This window comes from Sorex araneus, chromosome 2, assembly GCF_027595985.1.
Source record: "Sorex araneus isolate mSorAra2 chromosome 2, mSorAra2.pri, whole genome shotgun sequence".
NCBI lineage: Eukaryota > Metazoa > Chordata > Mammalia > Eulipotyphla > Soricidae > Sorex > Sorex araneus.
Genome location: NC_073303.1, coordinates 333,089,749 through 333,107,647, shown reverse-complemented (window position 1 = coordinate 333,107,647; position 17,899 = coordinate 333,089,749). Strand labels below are relative to the sequence as shown.

At 44.6% G+C, this 17,899-nt stretch overlaps 1 protein-coding gene across 1 annotated transcript in view; it reads left to right on the top strand.

The window, feature by feature from the left end:
* The first annotated feature begins 3,948 nt into the window (after nt 1-3,948).
* The window catches only part of ABHD3 (abhydrolase domain containing 3, phospholipase), a 47,482-nt gene continuing 33,531 nt past the window's right edge, over nt 3,949-17,899 (top strand). Inside the window, exons 1-3 of the mRNA XM_055129219.1 lie at nt 3,949-4,347; nt 4,903-5,066; nt 6,071-6,253. Coding sequence (XP_054985194.1) covers nt 4,186-4,347; nt 4,903-5,066; nt 6,071-6,253 — 509 coding nt within the window. The 5' untranslated portion in view covers nt 3,949-4,185. The remainder of the gene's footprint in view (nt 4,348-4,902; nt 5,067-6,070; nt 6,254-17,899) is intronic.

Sequence of the window (17,899 nt, the reverse complement as noted above, 5' to 3'; positions counted from 1 at the left end):
TTTGGGGCTATACCTGGAGGATTTCCGGGCTATACCCCCACGCCCCTCTGCATTGCAGCATGCAGGAGTCTCTCTTGGTTGTGTTCAGGGAATCTTTTGGATCCAGGTGACTCAAACCTGAGTCAGCTTCATGCGATGTGCTCAGCACATTGATCTGACTCTCTAGTCCAACCCTGCATGCTTGTTATCAATGTGTCACCAGGCTAGCAGTTGGCCAGTCTGAGTTTTAACTGGGGAGGAAGGCTTACTTGAGGAAGAATCTGCTTCCAGACTCATTCAAGTTGTTAAATGCAGTCTAAGGTCTTTGTAGTTATAGAACTGAAGGTGTTACTTTTTTTTTTCTGCTTCTCAGCTGAAGTTTGGAGGTTCTAGCAGGGGAGCGCAGCTACTCGTATACCCTTGACTGAAGACAGTTCTGGCAAGCTACCCATAGTATCCCACCTGCGTGGCAGAGCCTGGCAAGCTACCCGTGGCGTATTCGATATGCCAAAAACAGTAACAAATCTCACAATGGAGACGTTACTAGTACCTGCTCGAGCAAATCGATATGGAGACGTTACTAGTACCTGCTCGAGCAATGGGATGACAGTGATACTGTGATAGTGTCAGTTGAAGGCTGCCCACAAGTCCTATATGGCTGATTCTATCCTCAAGGAAGGTAGAAATGGAAGTCACAAAACAGAATACAAACACTGAAGCATTGTGCTGTATTCTAACAGGTAGAAGGAAGTCATAGTTTCTACCTGCACTCAAGGAGAAGAGGTTACATAAAGCTTTTACTTCCTTATCTAAACTGCAGGTTGGGGCTGGAGAAATAGCAGAGCCCAGCAAATAGGGCACGTGCTTTGCACAAAGTCAAACCAGGTTAAATCTCTGGCACCCTGGATGGTCCTCTACATACTGCCAGGAGTAATTTCTGAGTGCAGAGACAGGAATAACCCCTGAGTATCACCAGGTATGGCCCCAAAAGCAAAACCATAAATAAGATAAACTGCAAATATTTCTTATATTGAGAAAGATTGTGAATGTTCTTCCAACTGTCACTGTCACTGTCATCCCGTTGGTCATTGATTTGTTCGAGATGGCACCAGTAATGTCTCTCATTTTGAGACTTATTGTTACTGTTTTGGGCATATCCAATAGGCCACAGGTAGCTTGCTAGGCTCTGCCGTGCGGGCGCAATACTCTTGGTAGCTTGCCAGGCTTTCCGACAAGAAGAAAAAAATTTTTAAAGAAAATTTAGAAAACAATCCTATTTATAGACAAGTAGCTGAAAATTTAAGAGTAAACACTTCTCCTAAATTAGTTTTAAACTTTTCGTTCTTCCTTCCTTCCTTCCTTCCTTCCTTCCTTCCTTCCTTCCTTCCTTCCTTCCTTCCTTCCTTCCTTCCTTCCTTCCCTCCCTCTTCCCTCCCTTTCTCTCTCTCTGTCTCTCTGTCTCTCTCTCTCTCTCTGCACAGGTACCCAGGATTTACTCTTGCCTCTGAGCTCAGGAATTACTCCTGCTGGGCATAGGGATCAAATGAGGTGCTGGGGATCAAACTCAAGTTGACCTTGTATAAGGCAAATACCCTACCCATCTACTATCATCCCAGCACCTAGCACATTTTCTATACTCAAGATGATTATGAAGTATCTTAATTTTTGATACTTCATTGTAGTATTTTTGTTGGAGGCACCACACTGGCAATGTTCAGGGGTTACTCCTGATCCAATGCTCAGAGGTCATTCCTGACAGAGCTGGGGGGACCATATGTGGCACTAGATATTGAACTCAGGCCTACTTGCAAAGCATTGAACTCCAATCTGTGGCTCTATCTCTCTGTCCCTCATTTTAATCTTAAGCAAAATGAAATATACATTTTTTATTGGTAAGAGGGCAAGGAGGAAGGTGCAAACATTATGAGGATTGTATCTTGTTGATTGCCAAATTTGTCAACTGGAATGTGCATTTATATACATAGGTATGAAAGCCAGTGATTTAAGCTCAGGAGAAATTAGCACATGCAACATTTCTGTTTTGTTTTGGGGCCACACCTGTTGGTGCTCAGGGGTTACTCCTTGCTTAGCTGAGGAATGACTCTTGGCGGTGCTCAGCCCACCATATGAGTTGCATGGATAGAACATGACTCAGCCGCATGCAGAACAAACCCTACCCACTGTACTCTTGCCCTGGCCCCACAATACAATATTTTATTTAATCATCCCAACAACTACATAAAGTAGAAATTATTATTCCGTAGATTTTAAGAGTTTGGAAAGATTGTACAGTGGGTAGGCACTTGCCTTGCATATGATTGACCTGGGTTTGATCCCCAGCATCCCATATGGTCCCCCAAGCATAGCCAGGAGTAATTCCTCAGTGCAGAGGCAGGAGTAAGCTCTGAGCACAGCCAGGTATGTACCCCCTAAAAAAACCCAAATTAATTAATAAAAAATAGGGGTTGGAGACATAGTACAGTGGGTAGGGTGCTTGCCTTGCACAAGGCTGATTCAGGTGTGATTCCCAACACCCTAGACAGTCCCCCAGGCCCTTCCAGGAGTGATCCCTGAGTATGTGGTGAGAAGTGAGCCCTGAGTACAGCTGAAAATGACCCCAAAATAAAAATGATTAAATATAAGGCAGCAAGAGTGAAGGTAACTGAATTCTTCTCCTCCTCCCTCTCCTTTTTTTTTTGTGGGTTTGGGGGCTACACCCAGTAATCTCAGGGGTTACTCCTGGCTCTGCACTGAGGAATGACTCCTGGCAGTGCTCAAGGGACGATACGGGATTCCTGGGATCAAACCCAGGTTTGTCATATGCAGAGCAAGTGCATACTCAGGCCCCAGGTAACTGATTTATTCTGATTCTAATTTGTATCAATGCAATCCAAGGGACAGGGGGAGGGTAGTTTGGAGTGATTTGGGCCATGCCCAAGGAATAGTCCTTTGCTCCATATGGGGAACCATATGTGTGCCAGGATGATTTGGGTTGGTAGCATGAAGTGCAATCGCCTCAAGCTCTCCCATTCATAATCCTTTGTAATCTTATAAGAAGGTATGTATGTGTGTGTGGGGGGGTGGATTTGAGGCACAGGGGGAAGTGCTCAAGGCTTACTCTTGGCTTTGAGCTTAGGGGACCATATGCAGTGCTGGGGATTAAACCCAGGCTGACCACGTGCAAGGCAAATGCTTTGCCCATTGCACTATCTCTTAGGGCCCCCTATGGGGCTTGCCCTTTACAATTTGTGCCTTTTGAAGTCTTGCCTCCCTTGTAACTCTTAGTGTTGTGAGTTCATAGTAACAGATTCCTAAATCTAGCCCTTTCCGATACTTTTAAGTATACACTGCTACAAATCAGCTTAGGTTTCTTGTCTGTTACATTAGGTGCATACCATCTGTCTAAATTCAAAGCATCAAAAACCACAAACAGGCTTTAAAATGTTTTGAATCCCAGTTCCCACTCTTGATCTCTTTTATTTTCGGCAACTGCTTCTCATTTAGGGCATATTTAGCAACTAGAAAGGCTTACAGGGATATTAAAGTCAAGTAGGAATGTCCAGACTATTGAATGTTTCTAAAATATGTTTTCTCTGCGGATAATCTACAGGGGCAACAGAACTTACAGGAGGGTGTGGGATCCTTTCAGTACGGACGTATTGCATTTTCTTTAGCTCCCCAAAGCCCTGAGAGCAAGGCAGACTTCCCGGGCACCAGAAACCCCAAATTTACGGGAAGCATTAAAGGAGACCGGTAGCTGGCAGCAATCACTCAAGGTCACGCGGGCGGCGGCGAGCCCCGAGACCTAGACGCGCCCTGCAAGGCCCATTTCCTTCTGGGCAGTCGGCGCCCGCGCCCTCTCCACTCTGGGGGTTCACCCAGGCTGCGCGCGAGCAGGTCGCGAGCTCCTGGAGCGCCCGCGGGGTGGCGTGCCCGGGAACCGCGACTCTGGAACGTTCCGGAGTGGCTGGCGGCAGGGGCGGCTCCAGAGAAGGCGGGGCGGAGCCGGGGGCGTCCGGGGGGCCGGGCTACGCCTCCCGGGGCCGCTCGGCCGCACCCGTCGGCGGAAGCCGCGCTCGCTCGCGCAGGATCGGCGCCGGGAGTGGGGTCCGCTGGCCGGCCGAGCCGCGGGCCTGGGGTTGCGAGCGGTGCCGCTCGCCGGGTCGGCCGCCTGCCGCAGGACGCGAGCATCGCGCCCCCGGGGCCATGCAGCGCTTGGCCATGGACCTGCGGATGCTGTCCCAGGAGCTCTCCCTGTACCTGGAGCACCAAGTGCGCGTTGGCTTCTTCGGCTCGGGCGTGGGGCTGTCCCTGATCCTGGGCTTCAGCGTGGCGTACGCCTGCTACTACCTGAGCAGCATCGCCAAGGTGAGCGCGGCGCGGGGGGTGGCGCGGGGGCTTTGCCGGGAGCGACTGCAGCGCGCCGAGCCCGAGGCAGAGGCGGGTGACCACGGCGACGCCGGGCGGGCTGGCCGCACCCGGGGCTTGGCCCTTTCCCCCGCATCCGATGGACGCCCTTTGAGCGCGCCCGGAGAGGCGGCCCGCCCCTGCTGTCCAGCCGGGGCTCAGGCCGGCGGCGCGGACCCGGCGACCTCTGTGCCCGCGGTGCCAAACTGTCACCTCCGGTTGGCCAGCGTGGCCGCGCTCTTTGCTCGACGGTGCGGGTAGCACTTCTGCCAAGGACTCCATCATCACAACTCTCCTTTTCCTCTCCCTCGAGGCTTGTAATAAGCCGCCTTCTAAAGCCCGTTGTGCCCCTGAATTGCTCGCGTCAGGGTTCCAGGAGATGTCATCTCCGGGGGTGGGGAGGTGGCGCGCAGGGGACCGAGTCCGCGCTCCCGTGTGGCGTACTGTCCGCAGACACTTTGCACTAGTCTGGATCCTTCACTGAAAGTGCCTTCCCCACCCCTCACTCCGCTACAGAAACCCCAACTGGTGACCGGGGGTGAGAGCTTCAGCCGCTTCCTTCAGCACCACTGCCCAGTGGTAACAGAAACTTACTACCCGACGGTCTGGTGCTGGGAGAGTCGAGGACAGACCCTGCTGAGACCTTTTATCACTTCCAAGCCCCCGGTGCAGTACAGGAAGTAAGTGAATTTCTATCTGCGGGCGTATCTTCAGAATACAGATTTTTACATGCCCCTGCTATTTGGTTCCTCGAATTTCTAATTTAGCAGGTATCTAGAATAAAGACATGGGGAACTAAAGTGGAAGGTGTCCCCTGACCCCACACCCAGTTGCAGGGAAGTATTTAAGTATGCTTTCCACCGTTCCCTCACTTCACCATTCTTGCCCTGCTGTAAATGAGTGAACGGAATGTTTGGGGGCTACTGTTTTCCCATTCTCCAGTTCGCCATACCTCTGTCCTTTAATGATGTGCCCAGTTCACTTAAGGAGGGGTGGTAGAAAGGATGCCAGTTAATTTAGATTTTGTGTGATGCCCCTCCATAAGAGGATTTCATATTGATTAGCTGGTGTGTTTTTAACTGCCCTTGAGATGTTCAAAGTATGGCTCAGAATTTATCAGTAACCTGAAGATTTAAATGGTGCCTGTTATTAATTTCCCTGAGTCATCTAGTCCTTCTGGAATTCCTTTTGTTGTCTGAAACTTGCACGGCTTGTTTGAGAAAATTCTTTGAGTTCATAAGATAATTTGTGGAAAGTACTTTAAAACATTTGGGGAGCAAATTTTATAGCATAGTCTATGGGGAAACTGAATTATTGAAACAGAGCTAGAGCAGTGATAGAGCAGCTTTCCACTTATTCACAATTCTCTGTGGAATTATTTGGGTGACCTCAATCAAATAGGGGTTAAATGCTGGAGACTTAGGAGTAATAAAGAGATGATTAAGATAAATATTTGAAGTACTTTGCAATTCAATTATTAGAGACTGTCTTTCACGGAGTTGCTGAAAATACCTTATGGTACTAGTCTCCATAACATTTTTATAATGAAAATGATAAGTGCATATATTAGGAAACACAGAAAAGTTATTTTAGATAATCAAATAATGTCATATATTTATAAAATTAAAGACACTGTTATAAGGAATGATGTGAAATGAGTAATGTCTTGAATTATTTCTTTCAGTGAACTTATTAAAACTGCAGATGGAGGACAGATTTCACTAGACTGGTTTGATAATGCCAGCAGTAAGAGTTATATGGATGTCAGTACCAGGCCTACTATCTTATTATTGCCTGGCCTCACTGGAACAAGCAAGGAGTCGTATATCCTTCACATGATCCATCTTAGTGAAGAATTGGGATACAGGTACTAGTAAAATATTTTGTCTTTTGTTTTTCCCACTTAATTTATTATAAATGAAGCACAAATATGTTTGTGTTTGTTTCAAAAATACTTGTCACTTCCCTCTTGGATTAAGCAATCCCTTAAATTACTGTTTTTCTCTGCTTCCTCCTTTAATTTCCCAGGAAGATGCATAATTGAATCATCATACAGGAAATAACAGTATAGTAAGTGCTCAGCAAATTTCAATAGAAGAAATTAATTAAATTAATATTATCTGGGGCCGGAGCGATAGCACAGCGGGTAGGGCGTTTGCCTTGCACGCGGCCGACCCGGGTTCGATCCCCGGCATCCCATATGGTCCCCCAAGCACCGCCAGGAGTAATTCCTGAGTGCAAAGCCAGGAGTAACCCCTGAGCATCGCTGGGTGTGACCCAACAAGCAAAAAAAAAAAAAATTAATATTATCTAAAAACTGACCAAAGAATCCAGTCTGAGAAGCAGTGAACCCTAGTGGAGAGGGTGCTATGGAGAATAGAAATTACTGCTGGCAAGAGAGTACATAGTGACTTTAATGTTACACTTGACATTCAGGGACTGGATCTATTTTGCTTCATTGGCTTAGATCCCAACAGTAAAACTGCTCAGAATCAGCTGTAGGTCATCCATATTTTCCCAAAGGTGATCTATGCCTATTCTATTCACCTGGATTTGCAGGTGCAAAAGGCAAGAGATGATATAATAGCTTTTTAAAGTAATCATTATTCAACTCTGTCACCTGGTACAATTTAATTTTCCCAAATGATTTAGCAACTTTGTTTCAGACTTAATTCTAGAAACTTAAGCTAGAAACATTGTGAAAGATGCTGCTTTTTTTGTGCGTTGGACTTTCATAGCTGACGATAATTCCTATAATGGAACACTCTGATTTGCATTTAAAATGGCATTGTATTTTCTGTTGAATTTGAAAAACTTGTTTGGAGGAAAAATTGATATTGAGTTTACATTAACTAAAACTTTATGGGGCCAAAGAAATAGTGCAGTAAGTAGGGTGCTTGCCATCCATGTGACTGACCTAGATTTGGTCCCTAGAACCCTATAATGGTCCCCCAGGTAAACACTGAGAAACTTTCAGTGTGACCCCAAAGCCAAAATAATTTTAAAAAGCAAAACAAAACTTTATGTATGGAGGGAATTGCAGGGCGGGAGAGATAGTACGGCAGGCAGGGCATTTGCCCTATATGCGGCAGACCTGGGTTCGATCTGGGGCATCCCATATTGTCCTCCACGCACCAGCAGGAGTAAGTTTTGAGTGCAGGGCCAGGTATGGCAAAAAAAAAAAAAGAGGAAAATGCTTTTTAATGAGGCAATTTTCTTTATTTATTTATTTTTATTTTTATTTTATTTTAAATTTTTTATTGAGTCACCATGTGGAAAGTTACAAAGTTTTCAGGTTTAAATCTCAGTTATACAATGCTCGAATACCCATCCCTTCACCAGTGTTAATGAGGCAATTTTAACAAATTAACTTTGATCTTTTTTAGGTAAGGCCTACTTCAGTCTCTCAGAAGCTATGATATATTGTTCCAGAATTATGGTACCAATAAATTTGTACTATACAGAATAGAATTCATCGTTATTATATAGTTAAATACCACTTAGTTGTGTTTAACTATGGAATAGTGAGGCTTGCTTTCAATTTTTTTGTAACTTAGGATCAGAAAGTTTGTATCCTAAAACCTTTCATATATTCTTAAATTGCAGATTCTTTATTTGCTTTTCTAATTCTATACTTGGGAACTGCTTCTCAAGACTTAGGAAGTGTTTTCAGAAGTACTGTTGAAATTCAGAGTCTGAATCTTATTGTTGCCAGAAGACATGACTTTCTTCATACTGTTAAAGTTGCCCAATTTTATTTCCAAAGCTGTTTTTGTACTGTGTTCCAAAGCTACTAGCTTTGGAAGTAGCTTTTGAATCTAGGCTCTAGATTCTCTAGGTCTTGACCAAAACTTTTATTGCAACAGTATGATAAGAGGAAGGCTATATGTGAAGGACTATGTGGAGATAGAGTCATAAGAAACTAAAGCAGGTCACTGTTAGCCACTGGACGACTCACCTTGTTTGGTTTTAGGGAACACAAACACTGAATCAGACGGAAGGTAACTGTGTGAATAAGCAAAGATCAATACAGTTTTTAGTTGCCTTCCCGTCTGTTTCTCTTTGTTTCAACTGTAAGAAATCTCAGAATCCATGTTGGAGAGGTCAGTTAGGTTTTGCTCTATAACAAACTATCCTAAAACATAGTGGCCGAAAACAACTGTTCTGCTCATAGATCTGTTGGTCAGCAGTTTGCACTCAGCTCAGCTAGGGTTCTGGCTGGGATCGGTGCCTTTGTGGTCAGTGGCAAGGATAGCTCTGTGCCTGGGGGCCTATAGGAGAAATAACTCATTTCCATGGAGTCTCTCACCCATCACCAGGCTCTCCTAGACTTCTTCATTTGGTGGTAAACGGTTTCAGGATTCCGGAAGCAAAAGCTTCAAGGCCAGGGCTGGAGGGATACTGCAGTGGTGATAAGGCATCAGGGCAGTGATATTTGCCTTGCATGCGGCTGACGGGGGTTCAATTCCAGGCACCTTGTATTGTCCCCTGAGCCTGCCAGGAGTGAAATCTGAGCACAGAACCAGGACTAAGCCCTGAGCATCACCAGGTGTGACCCAAAATCCAAAGGACAAAAGCTTCAAGGCCTCTTAAGGGAGAAGTGGAGACTGGTGTTGTTTCTGTGGAATTCTAGTCAAAGCTAGTCACTCGTAGGCAGAGTGAACTATACAGAAATAGATTCCACCTCTTCATAGAAAGAGCTACAAAATATTTTTCCAATATACCACAGATAGCAAAGTAGTTTCAAAGCCCACTGAGGTTTTTTTTTTCTAAAAAAAAAAATCTAGTGCTTTGGTACAAGCCTGGGTTGATGACTAAAAAGATACAAGTCATTGATACTGTAATTTGTGGTGTAGTAGCTAACAGTTTTGGGAAGATTGTAGAACACAGAGGAGTGCACATGACCTTTAGAGCCAGATCTGTTGGAAATGCCACTTCCTTGAACAAATAATTTTTTAATAGAGGCACAACCAGCAGTGCTGGCAGTTGGGGGGCTCTGAGGCCACTCCCAGCAGAGCTCCACCAATGGGATCACATTGGCAAGCCGAGGGCTACCAGGGCCGTGTACAGTAGTACTGTGGGTTGTAAGGGGCATGCAGTGCTGGGGACCAAACTCAGGGCCTTATATATGTCTCTGCCATTGGACCTATCCTTCTGGCCCTGGAAAATTTATTATTTTTGTGGTACCAGGGATTGACCTAGAGTCTCACACATACAAGGCAAACACTCTATTACTGAGCCATATCCTTGGTTACATGACAGTTAATTTTGAGGGGAGGAACCTCTCAAGTAGTGCTTATGGGGCTCTGGGGCCCCTGCCAGCGATTATCAACCAACCAATCCATTGCTGCTTGGGCCCTTCAGTACTGGGGATTACCTGGGCCACTGGGGCTCTATACAGTGTGATGCTCAGGGAGCTACGTGGTACCAAGATGGAATTGGGGTTGGCTCCATACAAGGCAAGTGTGTTACTCACTGTATTATCTCTCTGGCCCTACCATTTTTATTGAGAGACTACATCTACTATTTTATTTCACTCCCAACTCATACTAAAGAGTGACCTCTCCAGAATTATGTAATAATAAGTTCATTAAAATCTAGGTCAGTCATTAATTATTTCAGTACTGTAAAGTAAGTATCAGAACCTATATTCCCAAAGAGCATATGGTCTATTAGAAAGGGCCAGGATTGACTCTGAGTGACAAAACTAAAATGGACTTTAACAAGATATAAGCTTAGTTCTCTCTAGAGTAAAGGTCCAAGAAGGTCAACCCCAATTTGTTCGTTTCTTCGGAGGGAGGGCACACCTGGTGATGCTCAGGGGTTACTCCTGGCTCTACATCAGGAATCACTCCTAGCATGCTCAGGGGACCACACAGGATGCTGGGGATTGCACCAGGAGAGGACCCATGCAAGGCAAGTGCTTTATCTGCTGTGTGATCTCTCCAGCTCCAATTGACCCCAACTTGTGTAGTGCCAAGAAACTAATAACCTTTTTATGTTACAGTTTCACCACTTACCACTACATTAGCACCAGTGATCACATCTATATTCCCATACCCAACAAGAAGTAAAAAGAATGTACCTCTTCCTTTAATAATGCTTTCCTATAATTGTGCTTGCCACTTTTGTTTTTGTGCACTTGGAGACCCCAAGTGCTCCTAGGTTGGAGCACCACCAGGAATACCCTGGGCCCCAGAGCACCAGGGGCTGTGGCCTCTATTTGGGGGGAAAAAGGGGGAAAAAAACATGAGTCTATGAATATAGCTTAATGGTAAAGTGCATTAATTTATGAGACCCTATTTTGAACCTTGGCATCTAATTTAAAAAAAAAAAACAGTAACAATTTGGTTTTCAGGTACTTTTGTTCTGTTCTGGGGTTTCCTTGAATGGTGTTGGAGGCCGCCAGGGTTACAGCTGGTAGTGCCACAGAGGACATGCAGAGCTGGGGGTCTAACCTGGGTCCCCATGCATGCCAAGCAGGTGCTCCAAGAAGAATGGAAGGATGCATATTAGGGAATCAAACTGATGACTACTAGAACTGAGTCTGGAATAACTGAAAAAGTGAGAACTAGAATGATAATACAATGCGTAGGGCATTTGCCTTGCATCCGGCCAACCCGTGTTTGTTTCTCAGCACCCCAGATGGTCACATGAGCTCTGCCAGGAGTGATCCTTGAGTACCACCAGCCAGAAGTAAGCTTTGAGTACTGCCAGTTGTGGCCCCAAAACAAAACAAAGAGAAAAAAGAGACATTTCATGGAGAAAAGAAACAGATGAGCAGTGTTTGATGCAGTTGAAAGGACGGGAAGAAGGGGCGATAAAGCAGCATTTGAGAAGATTCAGGGGAATAACAAGAAAGGAACTCAGACTTCTGAGGGTTCAGATGATTTCAGGAGACAAGGGCAGGAATAGATCATGTTTGTTAAGTTTATCATTTTTTGTTTTGGGGGCCACAGAGAGCTGTGCTCAGTGACTACTCTGAAGCCTGTCTGTGCTCACCTAGCACTGCTCAGGGGTGAGGTGTCAGGGATTGCAACCCCGGCCCCCTGCAGCCAAAGCATGTGCTTAGGCCACCAAGCTTTCTCTCTGGCCCTACTTGTTAAGTTTGGCAGACAAAGGAAAGAGACAGAATTCTTATAAGAAAGTGAATGGATGGGGCTGGAGTGATAACACAGCGGGTAGGGTGTTTGCCTTGCACGTGGCCGACCTGGGTTCGATTCCCAGAATCCCAGATGGTCCCCTGAGCACCGCCAGGGGTAATTCCTGAGTGCAGAGCCAGGAGTAACCCCTGTACATTGCCGGGTATGACCTCCCCCCCCCCAAAAAAAAAGCAAAAAAAAAAAAAAAAAAAAACAAGAAAGTGAATGGATCAGTTGAGGGGTTTTTAAAGATTGTAGGTTCATGCTCTACAGTTTCTCTCTTGGGGTGGGAGCAATCGTACAGCAGGAGGGCACTTCCTTGCACATGGCCAGCCTGGGCTCAATCTCTGACATCCCATATGGTCCCCTGAGCACCACCAGGAGGAATCCCTGGTCAGAGAGTCAGGAGTAACCCCTGATTATTGCCTGGTGTGGACCCAAAACAAAAACCAAAAAGACATTTCCTTCTTGTCTTTTGTTTGCTGCTTATGAAAAACACAGCTTTTCCCCCTGTGGTTTGACAAGATCGAGATCTTCTTTTCAGTATAGAACTCACCTGTTTGTAGCAGGGATGTTCTTGTCCATTGTGTATATTTTTAGGAGAGACTTGAAATGGGAGATTATTTTCAAGTTGAGAAATGGGACTGCTTTTATTTTTCAATTGAATATCCATGAGATAGACCATTACAAAGCTGTTCATGATTGTGTTTCAGTCATACAATGATCCAACACTCATCCCTCCACCAGTGTACATTTCCCACCGCCAGTACCCCCCATTTGCCTCCCACCATCCCCGAACACCTTCCTCCCAGCCTGCCTCTATGGCAGGCACTTTACTTCTTTCTCTCTCTCCTTTTGTCCATTATGGTTTGTAATACAGTTACCAAAAGGTTATTGTGTTTGTTCAGGGTGTTCAGTATTTTTATCGGGAAGGTAAGGATAGAGTAGCTTTTTTGGGCTGGAGCAGTAGCACCGCGGGTAAGGCGTTTGCCTTGCAAGCGGCCGACCCGGGTTCAATTCCCAGCATCCCATATGGTCCCCTGAGCACCGCCAGGGGTGATTCCTGACTGCAGGCCAGGAGTAACCCCTGTGCATTGCCAGGTGTGACCCAAAAAGAAAAAAAAAAAAAGAGTAGATTTTTTTAACTGGGTGGCAGCTTTGAGGTATGATCGTGACTGTCGAGACTTCTAGAAGAATAGGGAAGGGTGGGGGGATGGCAGTAGCCCATCCCGACTCTGAGAAAGCCTGGGGATTTCAGTCACAAAACCCACATATCCTAATTTTCAACAGATTAATATCTTGGTAAGGTTTATCATGAAATGGTGGAGTCCCGCCGGGGGCATGGCAGCAATTTTGAATTGTGGGAGCAAGAGTCTGCCAGAGTCTCTGCTTTGGTGGGCAACCAGGCTGACACCCCACCACCTCTGGTTTACCCCAGTTGGTTCATCCTTGCATGGGTCCAAGTTTAACTGTGGCTTCTGATATCTTTTGAGATTTGTTTATGGGTCACTGAAGCTGTAGCACTGTCATCTCGTTGTTCATCGATTTGCTCAAACAGGCACCAGTAACATCTCCATTGCGAAACTTGTTGTTACTGTTTTTGGCATATTGAATACTCCATGGGTAGCTTGCCAGGCTCTGCCGTGTGGGCGGGGTATTCTCGGTAGCTTGCCCGGGTCTCTGAAGTAAGGGCAATAAATGAGCTTGTATAGCTGAGCCTGAGGTGGTTTGTAGGTGTGGAATTCCTACATACCTAACTTTTGGCCATTAAATTTCTTAGGAAACTTGGTCCTGAATTGTTGGGTCTGGCCAGAAGCACAGTGGCAAATTGGGGGTATCAGGAAGCCTGAAGGCACCATCAGGCTGCTTATGCACTCGCCCCATCAGTACAGGTTGACTTGCTGGCTGCACTGCAGCTCCTGGGACTGCTTCTAAGGGCTGCTTTACTGTCTTGTTTGCAATTTGGACCTGTGCATTTTGGTTTCAGGTGAAGTAGCACTAGTGAATACTCAGCTTGAGGTGATATTTAGCTTTTCCTGTGGCAGTAAAAGTGCACTGAGAGGTCATCCAGAGTCTTCCAGAGGGAGGAAGGAAGAGGAGGCTGAACTAAGGAAAAGAAGCTAGTGAAACAAAAGATCACTGTCTGACTACTCCTCAATGTAAAAGGCTTTACCTGAGATAAGAAGTCATTTGTTTACAGTACTAGAACTCAAACTCATGTCACATGCAAATGCTCTGCCACTAAGTTATATCCCCGTGTATCTAAAAGAATTTTTTTTAATTATTGTTTGTTGTGGGCCAGAGGGATAATACAGTAGGTAGGGTGCTTGCCTTGCATGCAGCCAACCCAGGTTGATTCCTGCATGCACCACATAGGATCCCCTGAGCACTGCCAGGAGTAATTCCTGCGCATAGAGCCAGGAGTATGCCGTGAGTACCACCAGTTGGGGTCCAAAAAACAAACAAATAGATAATATTTTTTTAAAAGATTTTCTTTTTAATTGAGAATGAGTCAGATGGTTGATTATTCATGAGACGGGTTAGCTGAAGAATTGCATATTAGAAAGCACTAAGCTTTGAATTTAGCTTATTTAAGGTTGTTCTTGGAAAAAATTGTGGTTGATAATGACAGGTAGTCTTGAGACTAATTGGTAGATAGTACACTATAAAATGATGCCTCAATCTGTCAGGAACAGAGCTCTCTTTATCAATTGGTTAGCTCTCGAAACGGACTTTGTGTTTGGTGCACCCACCTTTGGAAAAAGGGATTTGAATGTTAGGAGCATAGATAGTTTGAAGTAGCCAAATGAGGTAGTTAAGTGTATTCTTCTTGGGCCATGCCCAGGGGTGCTCAGGGCTTACTCCTGACTCTGTGCTCAGGGATCACTCCAGGCAGTGCTCACTGTGCACACCATGTGCGGTGCTGGAGATCTGAACTACTGTTGGCTGAGTGCAGAGCAAGCACTTTAATTCCTGTGCTGTGTCTTCAGTGCTAAGTGCATTCTTGAGTAAAATCTGCCTGACTCAGATTCCTGTTCTTATCCACTACTGTGGAACCATGGAAAAGTTACTTATTCACTCTATTACTCCATACCTCAGTTTTCTCATCTGTAAAGTTATGCTTCACTGTGGTGCTTGCAGTGTGGGTGTCTGTCGAGGTTGCACATGTTGTTGCCCCAGATCCCAACACCATTACTTCTGAACTGGGTATAACACAGGGTCAGTAGCAGGGATCAGACTTGTGGCCACCCACTTGCTCCTCAGGCATTTTGGTGACTGCATCCTGACATCCAACCCAGGCCTTCAACCCAGTGAGCTACCACTCTAGCCCATCATAGCTACTTTAAATTCTAATTTAGTCATTCTAATATTTGGATCATCTCGGGATTAGTTATTTTATCTTTTGAGGATGGACCATATTTTTCTGCTTTATTATGGTCTAGTAATTTTGGATCATGTATCAGACACAATATTGATATTATTCTTTGTAGAAATCCTGTACTCTATTATATTTTCCCAGACTATTGGTGTATTGGCTTTAGGCTGGTAAGGTTCAGAGAGCTACTTTGTGCTTGAGAATGCGGTGCTGGGAATCAGGCCTGGGCTTGTCATGTGCAAAGCGTGCCTTGTATGTAGTCAGCCCTCCCAGCAATCTCTCCAGCTCCTTGATATATTGATTTTTGTTTTATCAGACAGTTAAGTTAGCTGAACTTAAACTTCATACTTTGTCTCCTGTGATAGACAGCAACTCTGTGTAGTTTTTATCCTTCATTGGACTGTTTGGACACTGCATCGAATCTGTACATAAAACTGGCCTGTTTATCCAGAATTAATTTTTCAGATGGGAGAGATAGTACAGGTTTTAAACTACTTGCCTTGCATGCAGCTAAACCCTGACTCAACCTTGGGCAACGTATTTGGTCCATGAGCCCTGCCACGAGTCATCCCTGAGCACCGAACCGGGAATAAGCCCTGAGCTTATCTACCTATTTTAGTCCTAACCTAGCCATGTTCAAACTAATCCAGTTCATTTCTCCTTTCTTAAAAAATTAATGTACATGCTTACCTTATGTCTGTTCACATTGCCCCCTTAATCCATTATATATTCCACACTTTTCTTCTACTGAAATCTACCACTTTTTAGATCTCAGCATAAGATTTATCTGTCTTTTCCATAAACCTTTTATTAATAATGTCTAGCTATACCACTCATTGGACATTGAATGATATGCTGAATGTCATGTCACTGTTATTTTAATGACATAAGTGAAAATATACTGCCTATCTTCTTAGTCTAACTAGATGTTCATTCTAACTGGATATCTAACTAGTCACAGAAACAAAAACCTTATGATTTCATTTTCTCCTATAAACACTAACTCAGTATTTAGTTCAATAAATATTCCATTTAATACAAATTTTAGTAAGTGAATAATTCTAATATTAAATGTGTAAATGTTTACAACATAACCTAGCACACTACAAACACTAATATTTACCTGTTTCTAATATTTTTATTTTCTGAAATCAGAGTGGTGTCTTTAAAGGTTCTTTTCAGTCCACCCTTTGCTGATAATTATTTCTATTCTTAGACTCAAAGATTTGTGGAATCATAGAGCTGGAAATTATTTAAGGTCATTCGATAAAAATCCCTTTATTTTTGAGAGCATATTTGTGAAAGCATGAGCAGATTCAGAGCTCTCTGATTGATACCATGGTTCTCAACCAAGGGAGCTCTAGACAGCTCCTCAGCAGAGAATTGTTTCTCCAAAATGTCCACAGTGCTAAGGCTGAAGGCGACTCTGCCTTTTATTTAACCTTCAGAAGAGGAGGTCTTCTGTCATCACAGAAATGTCTTCTTGCCAGACATGCTCGTTCTTTGGTATTTTTCTGTTTTGAGAGGAAAATTTAAGAAGTTGAAAATATGAAAAAAAAAAAAGAAGTTGAAAATATGTAGGGAAAAATGATTTTCAGAACTGTTTCTCATTACACATAGCTTTAAGATTGGGGGAAATTATAAAAATTATTTGGAGAGGAAAAATTACAAAATGAAGTGAAAGAAGGTTTCCTCACAGGAGAGGTGAGAGGGCGGGAGGCTTCCCTTCACTGCCTCCCTCCCGCCTTCCTGTGTCTCTGTCCTGCTCCCTAGGCGAGACACGGGCACACACACTGAGGGCTGCTCTGGGGAGCGCGGTCAGCAACTTAGGCCTCTGAGAGGTCAGTACAATTGCTCTTCTAGCAAGAGAGGCCAGAGCAGTGATCCACTTTTCAAGTTGCCTGAAGGAATGTGTGAATATCCCAGTCTGCAGTTTGGAAGCAAAGCTCAGACACTAGGCTGCTTTTTCATGAGTTTGCAGATCATCCTTTTCTGGCTAGCTTTGTTCCCTTCCCTGAGTAGCAGCCACATGATAATGCCTTTGCTCCAGAATCCATTTGTATCCTTATGTGCTCTTTGAACTCAGAAAGTTTAGGGTGGGGCTGGAGTGATAGCACAGCGGGGTGGGGCATTTGCCTTGCTTGCAGCCGACCCAGGTTCAATTTCCAGCATCCCATATGGTCCCCTAAGCACCACCAGGGCTAATTCCTGAGTGCAGAGCCAGGAGTGACCCCTCTGCATCCCTGGGTGTGACCTAAAAAGAAAAAAAAAGTGTAGGCTTATTTTTTTTTCCCCTGAATGAGGGGAAGGATCAAGACTCAAGGTCAGTTCACTTTCACAAGTTATACCCTGTGTAGTTTAGGTGCTTATCCAAGCAAATCCAAGGGACTAACTAACTTGTATTTTATTTACATGTTTTCTGTCTTGCTGTTCTTTTCAGCAAGAAAAAACAAAAGATGAATTGACCCTAGATTATTACCATATTTTAATACTATATTTAATTTTTTTTGGGGGGTGGGGGAGTCAGACAATAAAACACAGTATTTGGGGCTGGAGCGATAGCTCAGAGGGTAGGGTGTTTGCCTTGCACACCGCCAACCCGGGTTCAAATCCCAGCATCCCATATGGTCCCCTAAGCACCTTGAGGAGGGATTCCTGAGTGCAGAGCCGGGAGTAACCCCTGTGCATCACCGGGTGTGACTCAAAAAGCAAATAAATACAATACAATACAATACAATACAATATAATACAATACAATATAATACAATACAATACAGTATTTCTAGATTTTTCTCAAATCAGATTTTTGTTTTGTTTTGTTTTTGGGGCCACACCTGGTGGTACTCAGGGATTACACCTGGCTCTGCACTCAGGAATCATTCCTGGCTGGGCTCAGGGAGTCATATGGGGTACCAGTGATTGAATCCAGGTCGGCTGCTTGCCTTACCCACTGTTCTATCACTGTGGCCCCTCAAATAAGGTGTGTGATATATGT